Source organism: Anolis sagrei, chromosome 1, assembly GCF_037176765.1.
Source record: "Anolis sagrei isolate rAnoSag1 chromosome 1, rAnoSag1.mat, whole genome shotgun sequence".
Classification (NCBI taxonomy): domain Eukaryota; kingdom Metazoa; phylum Chordata; class Lepidosauria; order Squamata; family Dactyloidae; genus Anolis; species Anolis sagrei.
In genome coordinates this window covers 74,775,092-74,793,435 of record NC_090021.1, presented here as the reverse complement: position 1 = coordinate 74,793,435, position 18,344 = coordinate 74,775,092, and the positions used below count along the sequence as shown (strand labels likewise).

Sequence of the window (18,344 nt, the reverse complement as noted above, 5' to 3'; positions counted from 1 at the left end):
ATGTTAATATAAAAATATATACATAATCATATATGTAGTCACATTGTTCTTTTGAATTATACCATCAATATTTATTTCTCATAAATATCTTTCCCCATAGCTATTGCATACTTTCTTTAAATAATTACAGCTGCTTCCATTTGAATGAATCATTTGTTTTCTACTACTCAGCTCAGAAATATTATTTAACCACATTTCTTTGGCAAGTAACACTATGTAACATGATTCTTGTAATTGGGTTATAAATGTCCTAATTGGTTTTATCATAAAACATGGGGAAAGTTTATTTTTTGTGGTCTGCACAAAAGCTTAAAAATGGCATATGAAAGGTTAAAAATGGCACATCGAGAAGTTAAAAATGGCAGCCACATAATCAATGTTTCTGGAGTATAACAACTCTTTTCAAAGTAAGTACCACACAATTAAGCAAGAAATAACACTTTCAAACCAGGAACAGATTTTTTTTTTCAAATTTTGTTACATAGTATTACAAGAAATTGAAAGAACACTGTGCCAGAATTAAAGGATTTTTTCATATATCAGAGCTGGAAGTTGAAACAACAGAACAAATTGAAATAAAAATTAGTCTCCTAAGAATTACTGTGATTGAATGTAATAAATTGGTGGCCAGAAACCTGTATGGAAATTGCATCTACGTAAGTGAACTAATGCGGGAATTAGAATCAGGGTGCTGTTAATGTTACTAACAGCACCCTGCCAGCAGTAACTGTTACAGAATGGGACCAATGCACAAATGGACATTAGGCACCAATATGCATTGAGAGTGATGTGCATCAGAGACTTTTGATAGTGTTCCAATATGGATCTTGACAATTTAATACTGATTTAATACTAATAAATAAATACTGATGTTTTTGATAATGATGTTTTTGGTTACTGCTAGATTGATATTTTAGATTGTGTCTTGAATTTTGAACCTTGTTTTTCTATGTTGTACACCGCTGTGAGTCGCCCCTGGGCTGAGAACAGCGGTATATAAGCAAAGTAAATAAATAAATTTCTTAGCTGCTCTGCTATACTGTATAGCCAAGAATATGTAGGTATATGCATTTATTATTATGTATAGGGAGCCCTTGGTGGCACACCGGGTTGAACCGCTGAGCTGCTGAACTTGCTGACTAAAAGGTCAGTGGTTCAAATACAGGGAGTGGGGTGAGCTCCTGCTGTTACCCCCAGCTTCTGCCAACCTAGCAGTTCAAAAACATGAAAATGTGAGTAGATAATAGGTACTGCTTCTGCGGGAAGGAAACAGTGCTCCAAGGAGTCATGCCGGCCTCATGACCTACCAATATCATACGGCCTATTCTCAGTTTTGCTAATTCAGACTACTGGTTGTCTATGATGGCTGTTTTTATATTGTGTTATGCTCTTGTTTGTTTTTGTTTTATTTTCCTTTATGATGCTGTTTTATTAGTGTTAATGTGTTATTTTGACTATGTTGATTGGACTTGTCCTGATGTAAGCTGCCCTGAGTCCCTTCCGGGAGATGGAAGCAGGATACAAAAATATTGTTGTTGTTGTTGTTGTTGTTGTTGTATGATACAGTATGTAGAATTTAGGGAATGGTGACGAGCCAACATCCATAATAAGCCACATTCTTGCATTGATTACAGAGACATATCTCTTACACTGAAATCAATGAATCTATGCATAATTTTGGCTAGATTATCCCTTTATAGCTGTGGGGTGCTACAAAAAATACTGCTGAAAGAACAAAGGTGCAAATTAAATGCATATTGTGCCCACACTGAAATCCCACTGGAATTACAATCTAATTCTATACTGGAATTATTTTCTTGCATTCCAAATGGAAAGTTCTTCTGCTAGCTCAATTACAGCACATCTTGATGGTTCTCTGTCTACTTGATAGTGTTAATTAGTTCGATCTTACAATAGCAGCGTAAACATTTGGGGTTGTTCCAGACAAGAGCCACGTCAACAGCAGACTCCAAAAACTTAGATATACATTGGTGTCAGTTCACCAGTAAAACAGACACAACGTGATGAAAGAGACTTCCACATTCCTGCACCCCAATCTTTTCTGGAGGCCTGAGACACCCTCTAGATTAGATCTGTGGATGTATAGGCGGTACAAGAAGTGATATATGCAAAGTACCAGTCATATGATGTTGGATGCAGTTTCAGGAAACATAAATAAAGCAGTAATAGTACGTAGATGTTCCTGCACACATGTTTTAGATTAGAGTGCCAGACATAATGAAAATAATGTCAATCTAAATAAAAGTTAATTAATTCCAGTAGCATTGTTAATGTGACTGTCATTGTTTTCATGTAAACACAATTGACTGTGTGAAGCTCATTCTGCTGAGAAACATGAAGAGAATGTATCAGTCCTAAATCCAGATATTCACAGCAACATGGAAGGGCAAAAATCTGCAGGGTCATCCAAGACAACTAGAAAAACAAAGGAAAAAACAACTGACAAAGCAGAAAAGGCTCTTAAAGAAAAGCCTCCATCTACCATTAGACCAGAATCACAGGTAGGAATAAATAAACAGTCGATTTTTTCACTGTTTTGTCTGGTATCTTTCTCCAGTTTCTGTCTAAGAGTGGATAGGAAATATGATAAAATATGTGGTTTAATGGTGATTGTTTTTTTTCTATTTAAATTGATGTAAGGGCTAAAATTCTCCTTGTTTTGTACTAGGTGTCCTGACATACTGTGTAATGAAATGGAGTGTAAAATGTTCTCCTGTTTTAAAGCGCATTATATAATTCTTAATTTTGCTGAAGCAATTAAAATTTAATGCCAACCACTATTTGCATCATGAATGTCACAGTGATAAAAATCAAAATCCCTCCACACCAATACATAGCCCAAATATCATCCACAGTTATTATCATCTCCCCTACACCAGCATCAGCCCATATTAGATCAGATTTTCACTTCTATACAACTCACTTGCATTGCCACATTTTTAAAAGTGTTCTCTGCTTCCCATCAGTTGAGAATCTATTTAAGTTTGCCAGTCATTCGTTGCTTCAGCCCATTTTTTTCAGGTGGATAAGTGATATGCTAGACAGGGTATTTTTCCACAAAAACTCCATGGGTTCCCCCTAGTTTTTACGTTTCTTCTTGGTGCCCTCAAGTGTCTCCCATTTTGTGATACTATAACAGGCATGGGCAAACTTTGGCCCTCCAGGTGTTTTGGACTTCAACTCTCACATTCCTAACAGTTGTTAGGAATTGTGGGAGTTGAAGTCCAAAACACCTGGAGGGCCAAAGTTTGCCCATGACTGCACTATAATATATAATATATTTGTAATATTAAGGGAGAATAAGAGGGAAAATGCCTTAAGCATATGCCTTCAGAATCTTACGATACATTTTCAGCCTTTGTGGGTTACCAAAAAAGCATATGTGAGACATGCAAATAGTAATACAGAAATGTGTTCTTTTTAAAAAATGTTACTAGATTTTTCAAATAGTTAGTGACTGTACTACAGTTGTAAATAGCCACTTGCAGGATATATTCATTTTTCATTACCAGATAGGGAAGGTGAAAAGCCACTTATATTCTACAAATGGTAAAGGTTTTCCCCTGACATTAATTCTAGTCATATCTGACTCTGGGGTGTGGTGTCCATCTCCATTTCTAAGCCGAAGAGCCATAGACACCTCCAAGGTCATGTGGCTGGCATAACTTCATGGAGCACCGTTACCTTCCCACCGGAGCGGTACCTATTGATCTACTCACATTTGCATGTTTTCAAACTGCTAGGTTGGCAGAAGCTGGGGCTGACAGCAGAAGCTCATGCCACTCCCTGGATTCGAACCTGCGACCTTTCAGTCAACAAGCTCAGCAGCTCAGTGCTTTAACCCACTGTGCCACCAGGGGTTAGGGGCTAGTAAAGACATAATGCTACCAAAACACTAATGGTTTAGTTATCAAGACATGCAACTTTGCAGACTTATTCCTCCAAGCCACTTGCACACATTCCTCTTGCCACTGTTAATCACATTTTAGCATTACATTAGCCTTTTACTAACCATAATTAAGAATACTTCTAAGCACCATTTAAGAAACTAGATTTTAAACTAGAAGTCAAACATGGCTTAATTATGAGCCATACATTACTCAATACTGCTGTCATCTGCCATAAGATATTTGCAGATCACAGCAGCAATTAAGTCATGTGAGATGGAAACTTCACTTTACAAAGCTGGACATACATGCATCATAGGAGCAATTTACAATATTGGGTCATGCCACCCTTCTACATCCGTATCATCCTGTTGAGAGATCCAAAGTGATATATGCTCCTCGAATCTGTTTTTATTTACAGCAATCTGACCCAAACAAGCCCTTTTGGATCTTGCGTCTAGTCACAGAACAACAAGAGATAGAAGCTGTAGATTTGAGAAAAGATACAGAGAGAGCAGATGAGATCAAAGCAATGAAGCAAGCATGGGAAGCTGCAGAGCCAGGAAGGGCTGTCAAGGTAATGGGGGCTTAGCCAATTATGCATACATTTAGAAAGAAACTTTATGAGAGCCAGCAGGATTTGCTTTGTGGAAATGCCATTCAAATAGTTATCTTCCTGGAGTGATTTGTCAGTATCAAACACCGTGTTAAATGAGGCAAGATTGTTGTTGAGGTTGAGCCAAGAAACTGCTTTAGATAAATAATAATGGGAAAATATATAGTATATGACCTGATTTTCCATTGTTGTATTCCAGTGGGGAAAAAATAAGCATTTGAAATGTTGGAAGTTTACATTAGACTTTTCTATGATTTGGGAAGATCATTTGGGAAGATCATACCAGCAAGGTAGTAGCAATTTTAGTGACTTTACCGATGACTCACGAAGAAATGTATGATGAGAGTATGAATCTGACATCCAGTGTTTCTCTTTGTGGGATCTTGTCTGATGCTTGGGACATCTAAAGGCCTTGGCACATGGCTCTCAAAATTTTACCAAAATATGTCGCTTTTTCATCAGAAAAATACTTTTTCAGTGTGAAAATCGGTCTTATGGGTCTTCTTAGCAGTTGTTCTCCCCCCCCCCCCCCATGGACACCATCCCAAAGTAGCCAAAATTTCCTTCTAAAATAGTCTAGAGGGCTACCAGAAGTTAACCATCATTATTTCCAGTTGCCACAAGTAGAAGCCAAGATGTATATTGTGGCTCTCCAGATCTCTTTAGGTTCTAGCATGTACAATACTGTTTGTACTAATGTACCAATACATTGAAAATTGATTTGAATATTCATATAAGTTAAAGGAATTCTCATAAGCTTGTATAATAAAACTGCAAGGCTAAGACTTCATTTAGGGAGTAATGCCCCATTAAGCTCAACGGAACCTGCCTACTTATGTGTAAATAGACATAAGACTGCACTGTATTAAGAAATAATATTAAAATATTAGTTAATTCTTAATAGGGGATAACATGATCTGCTATGGCTCATTACATTAGCAATGCAGTTGCCCTTACCGTAGCCTACTAATTTTATCCCCCCTCTTTCTCCTTCCATATCCTGATGCTTCTGCTTTCCTTGCATGACCTTTATCTTGTGTTCTGATTTGAACCAGGTTGTCAGGAACTGTGTTATCACATCTAGAAAACAATCAGTCATGTATGCAGTTCCAATGCTTTGGCATTGTGCTGAACGGCTGATCACTGTGGGAATAAGTATGCTGAATGGATGCAGCTTTGTTCCATTACAGCAGGAAACATTTTAACTTTTACATTTTAACTGGGATTAATATTATTGAGGAAACACAGCAATTGTATGAGTTGCGAATGCTGACTTTATCACTCGTATTTTTGGTAAGCATTGCTAATCCGTTCTCATTTGCAGATGCTTCAAAAATAATTTGTTTTAACTCATGTTTTGTTAATATATCAAAGGGATTTTTTGTGTTTTTAGCAACTAGCAATTAAACAAATCGTACTATCATGCTGTAAGAGAAATACTGGGGTTTTTTTTGGGGGGGGGGGGGGTTGGCTTCTGTCATTCCAAGCCTGGCAGCTGAATGTTGTGACATGAATCATTCACCCACGTGTGTGCTTTAATTCAGTGAGTCATCTTCCAATTTTCCAGGGAAAACTTCATCACATGTTGAAATAATTAAGTTACTCAGCCCCCAAATCTAAAACCGGCCATATGTTACATATTGCTGCCAGTGTACATACAGAACATCCATGATCATAGTGTCCATACAGTTGCAAAGACACTGAGCTTCCATGGTCCACAACAAATATGTGAAAGTGTCAGTTAAGCAGTCACAGCAAAATGAGTGACAGGGGAAACTACATTATGCTAGATCTGGCTATTTGTGCCCAGTGTTATCTAATCTGGCAGTAGTTCTGCAGGATGTATTGTATTATACCAATGAGCTTTAAATGCACCCATACATATCATAGGCTGCATCTCACTTGGGGCACCATTATAAGAGCTTACTACCCAATATGCTGAGCCAAGGCAGCTCACATTGATGTAGAAGGTTATTTGTGGCGCTTGTTTCTGAAAGGGACCAATCCATCTGAACCAATTTTACAGGAATTTGGGGGGGGGGGGGGTGCTGATATGTATTATTTTGCTATAAAATATAATTTTCCAAGCCCTGTAATGAAGTGATTTGATTCATTTTGCAAGTTTTCTTTTGTATATAATATTCTATCCTAGCCATCAATGTCCTGGCATCTATAACTCATTTGGTATATTTTGGGTACAAATTGTGCATTTGAAAAGACTTCACAATGTTGCATAGTTTCATTGCAGAGCCACAGTCAGAGCTTACACAGTCACTTCACTTTGGTCTGCTTTAGGCAACTGCTTTGCGCCCAGTTTACCTGTCCAAATATATCTTGCCCTATGAACCATCTTGGAAATTAAGATCGCCCAGAGAAGCCCTGCTCTCAGTCCTACCTCATTCACAGGTGTGATTGTTGGGAACGAGAGACATGGCCTTCTCAGTGGAACTCCCTCCCCAGAGATATTAGATCAGCCCCTTCCCTCTTGACCTTCAGAAATGTGGCTTTGAGATCAAGCTTTTGGTGAATAGATGGACTTGGAATTATGTGTAATGATTACCGGAATGGCCTGGACTATGATTGCAGATAACGTGGTTTATAGTCATAATTGTATTTTTTTAATGTTTTAATGTTTTCTAATCTTGCTTTTACATTTTTAATTGAAATGCTTATTTGTTTGTATATTGGATGTATAGTTTTTTAAGGCATTGAATTATTGTCTATACTGTAAGCCTCCTTGAGTCCCCTTCGGGGTCAAGAAAGACGGGATATAAATATAGTAAATAAATAAATAAATGAACTGCCAATTCACATGAGGACTGAAGTGGTGTGTCACTTCCAAAAAACTGAAGATTTATGCGTCTTACTTTTAACTCTAATCAACAAATGAGTATAACTCTCTTTTTGGGGGGAGGGGGAGATGGAATAAATGGCTTCAGACAGCTGGAATATATGTATGTTAGATACAATCAACAGAAAGAATACTACTCACCATTAAAGATCACCCTGTTGTTTTAAGTCTGTTTATAATACCAGCCTAAAAATGGATTAAGTTGTTCAGTTGCCAGTGACTGGCATTGTCTTTGCCAGTCTTCATCTTCATCTTCAAATGCATAAAAGGGGAAAATATTGTAAATGTTTTGAAATAATTATATCAGCTTCATTATTATGTTGATAACATGTACAATTTATTAATCAATACTGATACATACCATTTACATAGCTTTGAATGTATCTTTTCCTGGTGACAACAAATGGCTTAGTAAGTCTTATATCTTGCTGTGTCTTTCAATTGTTTGTAATACATTTCTGTTCCCTAGGCTGCTCAAGAACGCATGCAGTTTGTTAAGAAATTTATGCAGAAAGGTTTTGTGGTGTCTGAAGCTGGCAGTATCAGTACACCAGTGGGCTCTGGAGAAACAGGCAAGTGCATGCCTACACAACACAAGCATCTTGTCTGAAAAAACCTGAAAGTAAAGGTTATCAGGTGTACAGTTTTCACAGAGGGTTGAAATTCTTAGGAAGGAAAATAGCATGCCATAAAATGAGACTCCTGGGTGTCTTTCATCAGATTGTGTATTTGGCAGAATTAAGGCTGTAATCAAGTCTCAGAGCACAGCAAGGAAATACACTCTGTATAAGTTTGCCTGCACTTCTCCTTCTCTTTCCCATGTTATGTGTTTTAAATGAGTGTCGAATAGCAAAACATTCTCTTCTTTCTTGGGTATGTAAGAGGGAAATACCACTTTGTGATACACTGGATCATAGTTAATAGCTAATTCTATCTCCTTCTGGGTTACTTTGGGTGAATTTTGACGAAAGCTTTCAGAAAGTGAGAATTTGGGGAATGATTATGCTTTTGATAATTTTTCCAGCCTCTGCTTCCCCTGCATCTGAACCAATGGTGTCCCCTCCAGTTGTGACTGAAACAAGCTTAGGAACTCAGCGAAAAGAATTGGAGGCTCCAGATATCACCCCTTACATTCGGTAAATCATAGCAAGTGCCATTTTTTAACCTTTGGCCAACACACTTTTTTATAAATATTAAAATGTTAAGAAATATTTTTTATCACCTGGTTGACTTGTGCCATCACAATAAGCAAGTCACTGTGTCTTCACCTTTCTACATAGACTAACACCTGAAGTGTAGAGAGCCATGAAATAAAGTTTACATAGTACCAGCATTTTGAAGAGAGCTATATAATTTCTCCTTTACCCTCAGAAAATCATTGTCAAAGCCTGTGCTGAAGAATGAGTCTATTATTCAAGAGCAAGAGATGCACAAGGCAGAAGAAATCAATCTCTTTAGACAATTTCGAGAGCTGGTTCTGGAACACAGAGCGCAAGAGCACATGGCTAGGAACCGCTTAAAGCAAAATGTACATGAAATGTATGAGAATCTTCAAGTAAGTCTAGATCTGCTAATTGTCTGAGTTTCCATCCTACTCTTAAACATACATGCCAGTTTTGTTTTGGCTGGGAGACTCTAACCAGTTGGTATTTTTCTCCATGAATTCATAAATTTAATTTGCCCTACTTTTGTTTGTGACATCTATCCAAATCTGACATACTTACTTAAGAAGGATGAGAAGTATGATATGTGATTATAGCAAAAACCAAAAACATGTATGAACAAAAAGCTCTTAAGGCTACATTTTAAAAACATTTAGTGGTCTGCATCTGTTCATTAGACACTTAATAACCTTATGCGAAAAATCTGTTTGGGCTTTAGGCATACGAAGATACATTCTACATATCCCACTGTGTTGACTAAACAATAATACCATTAGTTCATTGTGATGATCGCTCCCATCACCACTGCTGTCTTCCATAATGGCCTATTCTTGCTTTTCTGTAAAAAGGAAACATATCTTGTATTAACAACCATTCATTTCTATTTTGGCATTGGTATGCAGAATTCTTCCTGATGACAGATATTATTATTATTATTATTAACTTTATTTGTACCCCGCTAGCATCTCCCGAAGGACTCGATGCGGCTTACACGGGCCGAAGCCTCAAAACACAATACAATAGAAAACATAACACAACAATAAACAAAGCAAATCAAAACAATTAAGCAAAATAACAACAATGACAATACATCAATACATCAAGACACTATTAAAACTGGTTCGGCCGGCGCAATGGGGTACAGGGTTAAAAGTGCTGAGATGGCAGGAGGAACGTAGGATTAAAAGTGCGGTGTGCAGCAACATTGGTTGTGCTAAAGTGCTTCTAGGACTTGGGATGGGGATTCCTAATCTGCGAAGGCACATCGGAACAGCCAAGTTTTTAGGTTCCTTATGAAAACTGCTAGAGTAGCGGCCTGACGAAGCTCTTTTGGAAGGGCATTCCAAAGTCGGGGGGCCGCCACAGAGAAAGCCCTGTCCCATGTCCCCACCAAGCGCGCTTGCGACGTAGGTGGGATCACAAGCAGGGCCTCCCCAGATGACCGGAGCGAGCGTGTGGGTTCGTAGATGGAGATGCGGTCACGCAGGTAGGGTGGTCCCAAACCGTTCAGGGCTTTGTAGGTGAGCACCTGCACCTTGAATTGGGCTCGGAAAATAAATGGCAGCCAGTGGAGCTCCTTAAACAGAGGGGTAGACCTCTCTTGATAATGAGCTCCAGTTAGCATCCTAGCTGCTGCCCGCTGGACCAATTGAAGTTTCCGAGCCGTCTTCAAGGGCAGCCCCACGTAGAGCGCATTGCAGTAATCCATTCTAGAGGTGACCAAGGCGTGGACCACCCCGGCCAGATCAGCCTTCACGAGGTACGGTCGCAGTTGGCGCACAAGTCTCAATTGTGCAAAGGCCCTCCCAGATACCACCGACACCTAACAGATAACAGAAAGAAAGTCATTATAATCTACTTTCAGTTGTGAGGGGAAAGATAACTTGCTGGTGACATCTCTATATTTTACTATTATTCATGTACATCTAATAAAGATACTCTAGTTTTGATCTAAGATAATCACTGAACTGAATAAGAACAAACATATTGAAACTTAATTCAAATAAGACAAGAAGCTATTTCAGTTCATAAGAAAATCTCATAAGAATTACATTTGAGTTACATTTAGGGTCACACTCAGTTTTCAGACACAGAATCATTGTTAGAGAATATTCCTAGATTCATTCCAGAACCCAATTGCCCTTGTGTGTTACATTGGGTTAATGCAGTACAGTTTAATTTCTTCCGTGACCGAGCTCTTATCGCAAAGTGAATTTTCCCATTGAAATGCACTGAAATGCTATTAATAAATTTCAGCCCCCTGAATACCCCCCCCCCCGTGCATTTTTGTTATGTGTTTTAAAATAAGAAAATGTACTTTATAAATAACAAATAATGTATAAATGCACATTCAACTGGAACAATAGAAAAGAAAGATCAACTTTTAAATGGTAGAAACACTAAATTGTGGCAAGGAAGCACAAGGTGAAGAAGCAGAAGCATCATTTTCTTCATACTGTACTCATTCCAGCCTCCCTCTCTCTCCTGCTCTCTCTCCCTCTCTCTCTTCATGAAACCAAATATACTAGGAATAAAAACCACACAAAATCAATTAACCAAAGTTCCACAAAGCTGACAAGAGCCAAGCAGACAGCAATGTTCTATAGCAGACAAGTGCACTAGGCACATAGGCTGCACCCTTGAAGTCCTGTTCTCTTGCACTCATGTTCCCTCTCATTTTGAGCTAGCTGGTACTAGCTCAAAATGCTGCTCTTATGTTAAAGCAAAACCTGGGCAGAGTGACAAGATAAAAAATAAGAATTCATTTTTAAAGGCTTTTACAATATTAAAATGTTAGAATATTTGTTGTTCTAACAAATTAAGTAAATACAAATTATGAAAAGACTCATGTTGCCCCCTTTTCTAAGGTACCATTTTTTGATATTTACATTTGAAAAGATAAAAAACAAGTTCTGCTATATGTGATTGCTAAATAGTATGGGCAACTAAGCAGAAAATATTGGGATAAAATATGATTCCATCTAATTGTATAGATAGAGATCCCAGGAACTAGTGAGTCATTTAAAATATTACTAGAGATACATCTACACTTAAATACTTAAAGACTGATTTGTCCTCAATGGGCATACTTGTCTTTGCCTAGGCATCCTTGGATGAAGCACGAGGTAAGGTTTTCAGCATCCGGGAAGCATACAGATCTAAGCTACTAGAAGCTGAGCGTTTAAGACAAGAAGCCTTAGCAGCTGAAGAAGCTGCCCTTCGAGCAGAACAAGAAAAGAAAACCCCAGATGTACAGAAGAAAAAGGGAGCAAAAGGTGCAAAAGGTACAAAAGGCAAAGGGAAGAAAAAGTAGTTTTTGCTGAAAATCAACTGCACAAACTACTTTGCTGATTGGAAACAGTGATTGTTTTTTAACAGTATTTTAAAGAGTATGGCTTTGGTTTGGTTTGTTTTTTCAAAGTTCATTTATTATTACATCATCCTTTTTAAAATGATGCTTCTGATTTAAAATTGTATGAATACCTTTTTTACAATTGTTTTTTACCCCTTAAGGGCAATAAATGTTTGCAATGAAATTGTTTGCATGCCTTTCAGCATTTTCAGCTTGTTTTCAGAATGAACTAAAATAAAAGTCAAGAAGAAAGTGCAGTTTGAGTGAAGAGTATTTCACCCCTCCGTCATTCTGTTGGGCCAAAAAGTGAATATATTATTAAGGCACAAATTGAGAAATGTTCAAACCCTTCCATTGCCCCTTGCACTTCTTTTTCACCAAACTCCAGACGGCCCCTTACCTAGATGTTCACTATTTTTACAAACCTGGCACAGAAACACTCATGTTGAAAATACAAAATAAAGTAATTTGAACAAGCTTGCGCATGGTAGAAAAATCCTCATAGGAAACCCCAATACTGGAATTGCTGATTCATAGAATTGTAGAGTATGAAGAGAGCACATAGGCCATCCAGTCCAAGCCCCTGCTATGCAGGAAAAGCACAATCAAAGTCCCCCTGACAGATGGCCATCCAGCCTTTGTTTAAAAGCCTCAAAGGAAGGAACTTCCACCACACTTCTAGGCAGAGAGTTCCACTGCTAAATAGCTCCTCACAGTTAGGAAGTTCTTCCTAATGTTCAGGTGGAATCTTCACTATTATCTATTTGTTTTGTAGAGTTGAAAAGTGTTAATAGAATGATCTCAGCCAAGCTTTTTAAAAAGAAAAAAATAGGATTTCCGAAATAATGATGGAGTAGCAGAAATATGTCTAAGTTAAGCCACACAGATGCCAGAAATGTCTAACTGCATAGTTTGGGGAAAAATATATTAAAAACTAGAGGTTTTCATAATATCTGAGGGAATTTTTACAAGTGATTCAAGCATATTATTTAATGGAATTTTTCTTCTCACCTCAATTCTGCACAGTTGCAAAAAGCCCAAGAGCCCGGTGTCATCTAAGCCTTCTTCTGTGCCTTTCCAGGGCTCTGCTTCCCAGGCTTCCCCAGCTCCCATACTCAGAAGTAGCCATCTCTTTAAATCGAGGCATTGTAGGGATTAGTCTGGACAAATTTCTAGAAGTATCCTTCTTCCTAGAAGATTCTTTAATTTATAGTGAATGAAGATATATAAGCAATATTAGCTTTTAGATAACCTCTGGAGGTAAAGCCTTTTCCAAGAGTTAATTTTGCCTTGATATCCTGATTCACAATACAGAACAACATTCTTATTTGCTAATGCATTATAGAAGAAGCACTCTTGTTGACCTTGGAAAGGGAATATTTATTTATTTATTTATTTAAAACATTTATACCCCGTCCTTCTCGCTTTCCATGGAGAGACTCAACGGCTTCCAAACAGGCAACAATTTGATGCCAAACATAATATAAAACACGTAATAAATACAGCCTCAAAATTAAAATAATTCTAAATATACATTAAGAACCTGCTTGCCAGGTTAAAATCACCAGAATTAAAATCGTCATCCAAAGCAGTCCAAGTCCGGACCAATAAATCTTGTCTATCCCAGTAAACAAAGTATTCTATGAATGCCTGATCACATAACCAGGATTTAAGCTTCTTCCGAAAGGTCAGGAGGGAGTTCCACATATCCTTAGATGCTTACAAATATGTCCATATAATATGTCAGTTAATATTTGGTGTGTTTGGAGATACTGTGCTCTTCATAATGTCATACACTGCTACAAAGAGCCAGAAAATGGGCTTTCTACAAAAATGTGGATCTCTTCTCATCATGAGAAAATATTATCTGTTGCTTCTACTTGAATAATTCATATACAACCAGCTAATTGTGAACATCATTTGGAAGGGTTGTCCAAGAAGAGTAATGCTAAAAACTACAGGCGTTGTTCAGTGAAGATCAATGTCTCAGGACAAGTCTGATTCATCAGAATTGGAAAGAAATCAAGAAAGATAATTCTGCTTAGTTGAGCTGTAGATGTTTCAATCTGGATTTCATTTACCTCCAGTGGCACAAACATTAGCTTGCAAGATTTGGTTGCCTTGTCACTATCTTTTTACTCCTGTGTAAGACTTTCCATCTCATTGTCCTAGAACTTCACAGAGAAGAGGAAGAAAGATATAGACTGCAAAACAGAAGCCTGATAGAATATTATATTTCTGGATGCAAATGTTGGAGAAGCGTTTTTCCAGGGCAGTAGCACTTTGTACCTTAAAAAGGCCATGCAAAGCAGATCTCTACAGCGTATGCTATCTTTCCTTGCATGTCCAAAGAACTGGGACTGTGTGGGCACATTCCACTAGTTTCATGGCTTCAACAACAGTCTTCCAGGTGTCCTCTTCACTGAAGAGAACACGTAGGGCAGTAGGTTGGAAGGACCCTACCACAGCCATAAAGCACTATAAGCTTGACAGATACAGCTCAGTTCAGGTGGCATTTGGAAGCACAGTGTTACAGCCAGGTAAGGGGCAGCCACACTCATTCATGAAGTATGGGTTTGCAAACATCCCAAATGCGAGTGGATTGTTCATGCAGTCAACCAGAGAATGATGAACTACTAAGCTAGAATACCAGATCAGGAAAGATGACACACAATCAGTAGAGCATCTGCATGGTCATCAAATAAAATGAAAAAGCACCCATCAGATAACGTTTCCTTACACACACAAAAACATGGCACAAAGGTACCTATACAAAGTGCAAATCTCTATAATAGAAATGCAAGCAGACAATAAGGATAAAACAAAACAAAAAAGGAGAAGGTGGTTTGAAATATTTTAAGTGGACAAACAAATCGTTTTCACGATGAGTTCTATGCAGCAATATTAATCATAATAGAACCAAGATAGAGAGGGCAAATTTGCTACAACACTTCTAAAATGCATAGTGGGAAATTGGCTGTACTTCTAGAAAGCCCTCTGGTCTAAATCCAGTTACTAGGCAATAGGTTTATTGTGGTTTGGGCTAGAAATTAAATTTAACCCACAGCTGCTCTTCTATACACCAAAATCATGAAATGGGGTTGAACTTTTCATGAGAAGTGAAATTATTGACAGCAAAGTCCTTTGATTAAGAAGCATTGCAGGAATTCTCTTGAAAGAACCTGATCAGTCAAGCTTTGCACTGTCATTGAGAAAAGTGAGCAAAACATCCCTGTTTCATCAGGGATTTGCTAAGTATTGTTTAGTGAGGCTGGTGAGTTTTACTTATTGTGTAATACATTTCACCTGCTTTCTGGGTACTTAAAGATATTCGGGTTAATTTTAAAGGTGTATATATATTTGTTTGAGCTATGCAGCAAGCCCATATGAATGGTGGAACAAGTTATTGGATTGAAGAGTGAACCAGAAAGGAGATGTGAAAAACTGACCAAGAGAGCCCTCATGAAGTGGGGTTTAATTAGTACCCTGATAAGAATAGTAATCCCAGAAACCATCTGTGTGTGCCTGTTCAATTTTCTGTCAATGGACTGCAGTTTGTGGATATATTCCCATTTATTTTTTCAATCTTCCTTTGTAATTTTTTTTTTGTTTAAGGACTGCTGTTCTGACTTCCAAGATGGGATGCACAAGAAGATTGAAGTATTGTACAACTGGTTTTGATATATTCCCATTCCTAATGTCTGATTTATGCCCATCTGTCCTCTGCCCCAGAGACTAGCTAGCTTGGCCAATTTCGAGCACCGAAGGGGTATGAACAGGAAAAGGTTCTGTGGATGGGTATCACAATTATTACAGGATGCTGTGTTCTTTTGTGCATTACAAATCCTCTTTCTTACAACATACACAATTATGCAGTACTAGAAGAATGAGCACATGGAAATCCTGTATTGCTGAATTCTCTCACACTTCACAGTTACAGCACTTGGATTCCACATTAAATTCTATTGGTGCATCCTGGGATTTCTCATTTGGTGGGGCACTATAACTCTCAGGCAGAGAATGCTAATATACCTCACAAAATAACAAATCCCAGAATTCCATGGCAGTTTAAGTGGTAGCAATGTGCTATAATCATGGGGTGCAAATGTTACAATTGACATTGCACTATATATTCATATATAAATCTAGAAATTTTAGTCAAAAACCAACCCAAAAAGCCTCATCAACCTATCCATAGATCAGTGTAAGCATTGTACCTTAACTTGTTTTTTTTAAAACCATGCCTTCTCTGAGAAGAATGGCAAAAGAAGAGACCTTCGTCCATCCCAAAAGAACCTAAACGAAGCACCAACCCCCTCTATTCTCTGAACTGTGATGCCACTTCTGACATTTTTGAATGCCTGAACAGGGAAATGGCAGCAGCCAGAGTGGCTGGCACTATGAGAGCATTTGTGGAATGCTGGAATGACTAACTTATCCATAAGTCATATCAAAATCCATAATTTTGGCCTCAAAACCTGCACAACTATGGAAACTGGGGGAGTCCTGTCCTGTATTTTATTTGGCAATCCTAACTGTGACCCTGTGACACTAAAGAAAGAGCATAGCTGGTTGATGAACATGTTATTGTCAGCGATGATAGCGCTATGTTACAAAATTTGAAAAAAAACTGTTTCTGGTTTGAAAGTGTTATTTCCTGTTTAATTATGTGGTACTTACTCTAGAAACTCCATTTTTGTGGCTGCCGTAAACTATGTTGAATTGGTTGAGGCTATATGAGATACTCATTGAAAAACTATAGCAAAACAAAGTTTTTGATGTTTCATAAACTTTTTCATGTTTTTTTAATGATAGAACCAATTATAAAATGACATTTATAACCCAGGAACAAAAATGTGTATGGGATCTACTTTTAGATTAATATGTATGACAATTGATCATTGAGAGATTGCACTTGATGGGATGGCTATTCTCCAACTGCTGCGCTCACATGTTCAATCTTGCTTAGAATGGGTAATTTGTATATACGTATTTGTATGTGTGCATGTAGAGGACCTCCAAGTATGGAAATAAGGTTTTGTGACAGATTTGTTTTCATATGGATGTATTAAAAATCATAGCTATAGCTACCAGGTTCAGTAGAAATCATGTATTTTGCTATCTTTTTTTACCATTAAAATCACTTGCACACTCTATTCTCTTTTTCTGGAACTGAGCAATAAGGATAATGATCTTTGAGGCAACTAAATTTGTATTTTCAGCCATGAGAGATATATGTTTATATTTCAGTAGCAAGTCACTTGGATGTAGCTCTTGTTTTCTTGTAATAATTGCGAGTCTGTATCAAGGAGTAGTATTTGTTCTTTCACCACAATTTTTGGAATGGTTCAATAAACTTTACATAATCAACCATGTTCATTCTTCCTATGTCACAGGCTGTTTCTTTATAAAAAAAATCTGGGCTATCATTCAGCGGATACTACTGTATTTGTGCTGACATTTGTCAAGGCTTTTCTTGTTACACAGCTAGATCCTTTCCAAAAGTATTGTCTCAGATGTTTAATGGCTAGGATCCAAAATGGCAATGCCTTGGTGTTTCTCAAAACTGATTTCACTTCTTTTTTTCTTGAATAAACTGACATTCTTTCCCAGCAGAGTCACTACAGTATAAAAGAGCCACCTTAAAGAAGATTTGGCAAGCACAGATTTTTTTTCCATCTGAAAGTTTACTGGTATTTTGCCATTCAGTTCAACGTTCATTCATAAGTCCAGGTGCCCAGTTCCACCTGTGTATGGACTGGCTTCAGCACCTTTTCTGCCACACACTTGCATTTCTATATCCTATCTTTTATATCCTGTGTGAGCTGCAAATTCAGTGCTGAGGCATCACTGAAGCGTAGATCACATAGATACAAAGATTTTTTAATATACTGACACAATGTGACAGTGTCATATTAGAGTACAAGATTCTGTAGAAGTACAACATGAAATTTAGGCAGCTTTCCAGACTGTAACAAAATCCACTGGTTTCCTGCAAGTCTAGATTTGCTCTGGCATAAGTACAAATCAGATCCGGTATGAAGATAAAACCTTGATTTAAGGGCTATAGTGACACATGTTCAGTTTCTTAGTCATAAAGCTCAATGGGTAAGCTTAGTCACAGCCATGCACCTTGCTGTTTGTGATGTCAATAGGGAGAACTGTTTCTGCTACCTTGATCTCTTTGGCAGGTAGTTGGCATATAAAAATATGAGAAATTTCACAAGCAAATTGATAATAGGAATTTTTGCTTGTCACAGTGTTCATTTTAATTACAAGCTGGACATTGCTATCCTGAAACTTTAATTACATTGGTATTTAATGCTAAGATTATTTGGAACAAATGTGGGTTTTTGCCTGTATGATCAGCATTCATCAGAGCAAGCTGACATGGCTGATAGGCATGGTTGGCACATGCTGAGAACTTGATTACTTTAACAATTGGTTTCAACAT

The 18,344-nt window shown here is 37.7% G+C and overlaps 1 protein-coding gene across 1 annotated transcript in view; it reads left to right on the top strand.

Moving 5' to 3' along the window:
* The window catches only part of ADGB (androglobin), a 98,268-nt gene extending 81,037 nt beyond the window's left edge, over positions 1-17,231 (top strand). Inside the window, exons 30-36 of the mRNA XM_060753518.2 lie at positions 2,338-2,522; positions 4,330-4,485; positions 7,845-7,947; positions 8,400-8,511; positions 8,747-8,930; positions 11,642-11,822; positions 16,126-17,231. Coding sequence (XP_060609501.2) covers positions 2,338-2,522; positions 4,330-4,485; positions 7,845-7,947; positions 8,400-8,511; positions 8,747-8,930; positions 11,642-11,822; positions 16,126-16,190 — 986 coding nt within the window. The 3' untranslated portion in view covers positions 16,191-17,231. The remainder of the gene's footprint in view (positions 1-2,337; positions 2,523-4,329; positions 4,486-7,844; positions 7,948-8,399; positions 8,512-8,746; positions 8,931-11,641; positions 11,823-16,125) is intronic.
* The last annotated feature ends 1,113 nt before the right edge of the window (positions 17,232-18,344 follow it).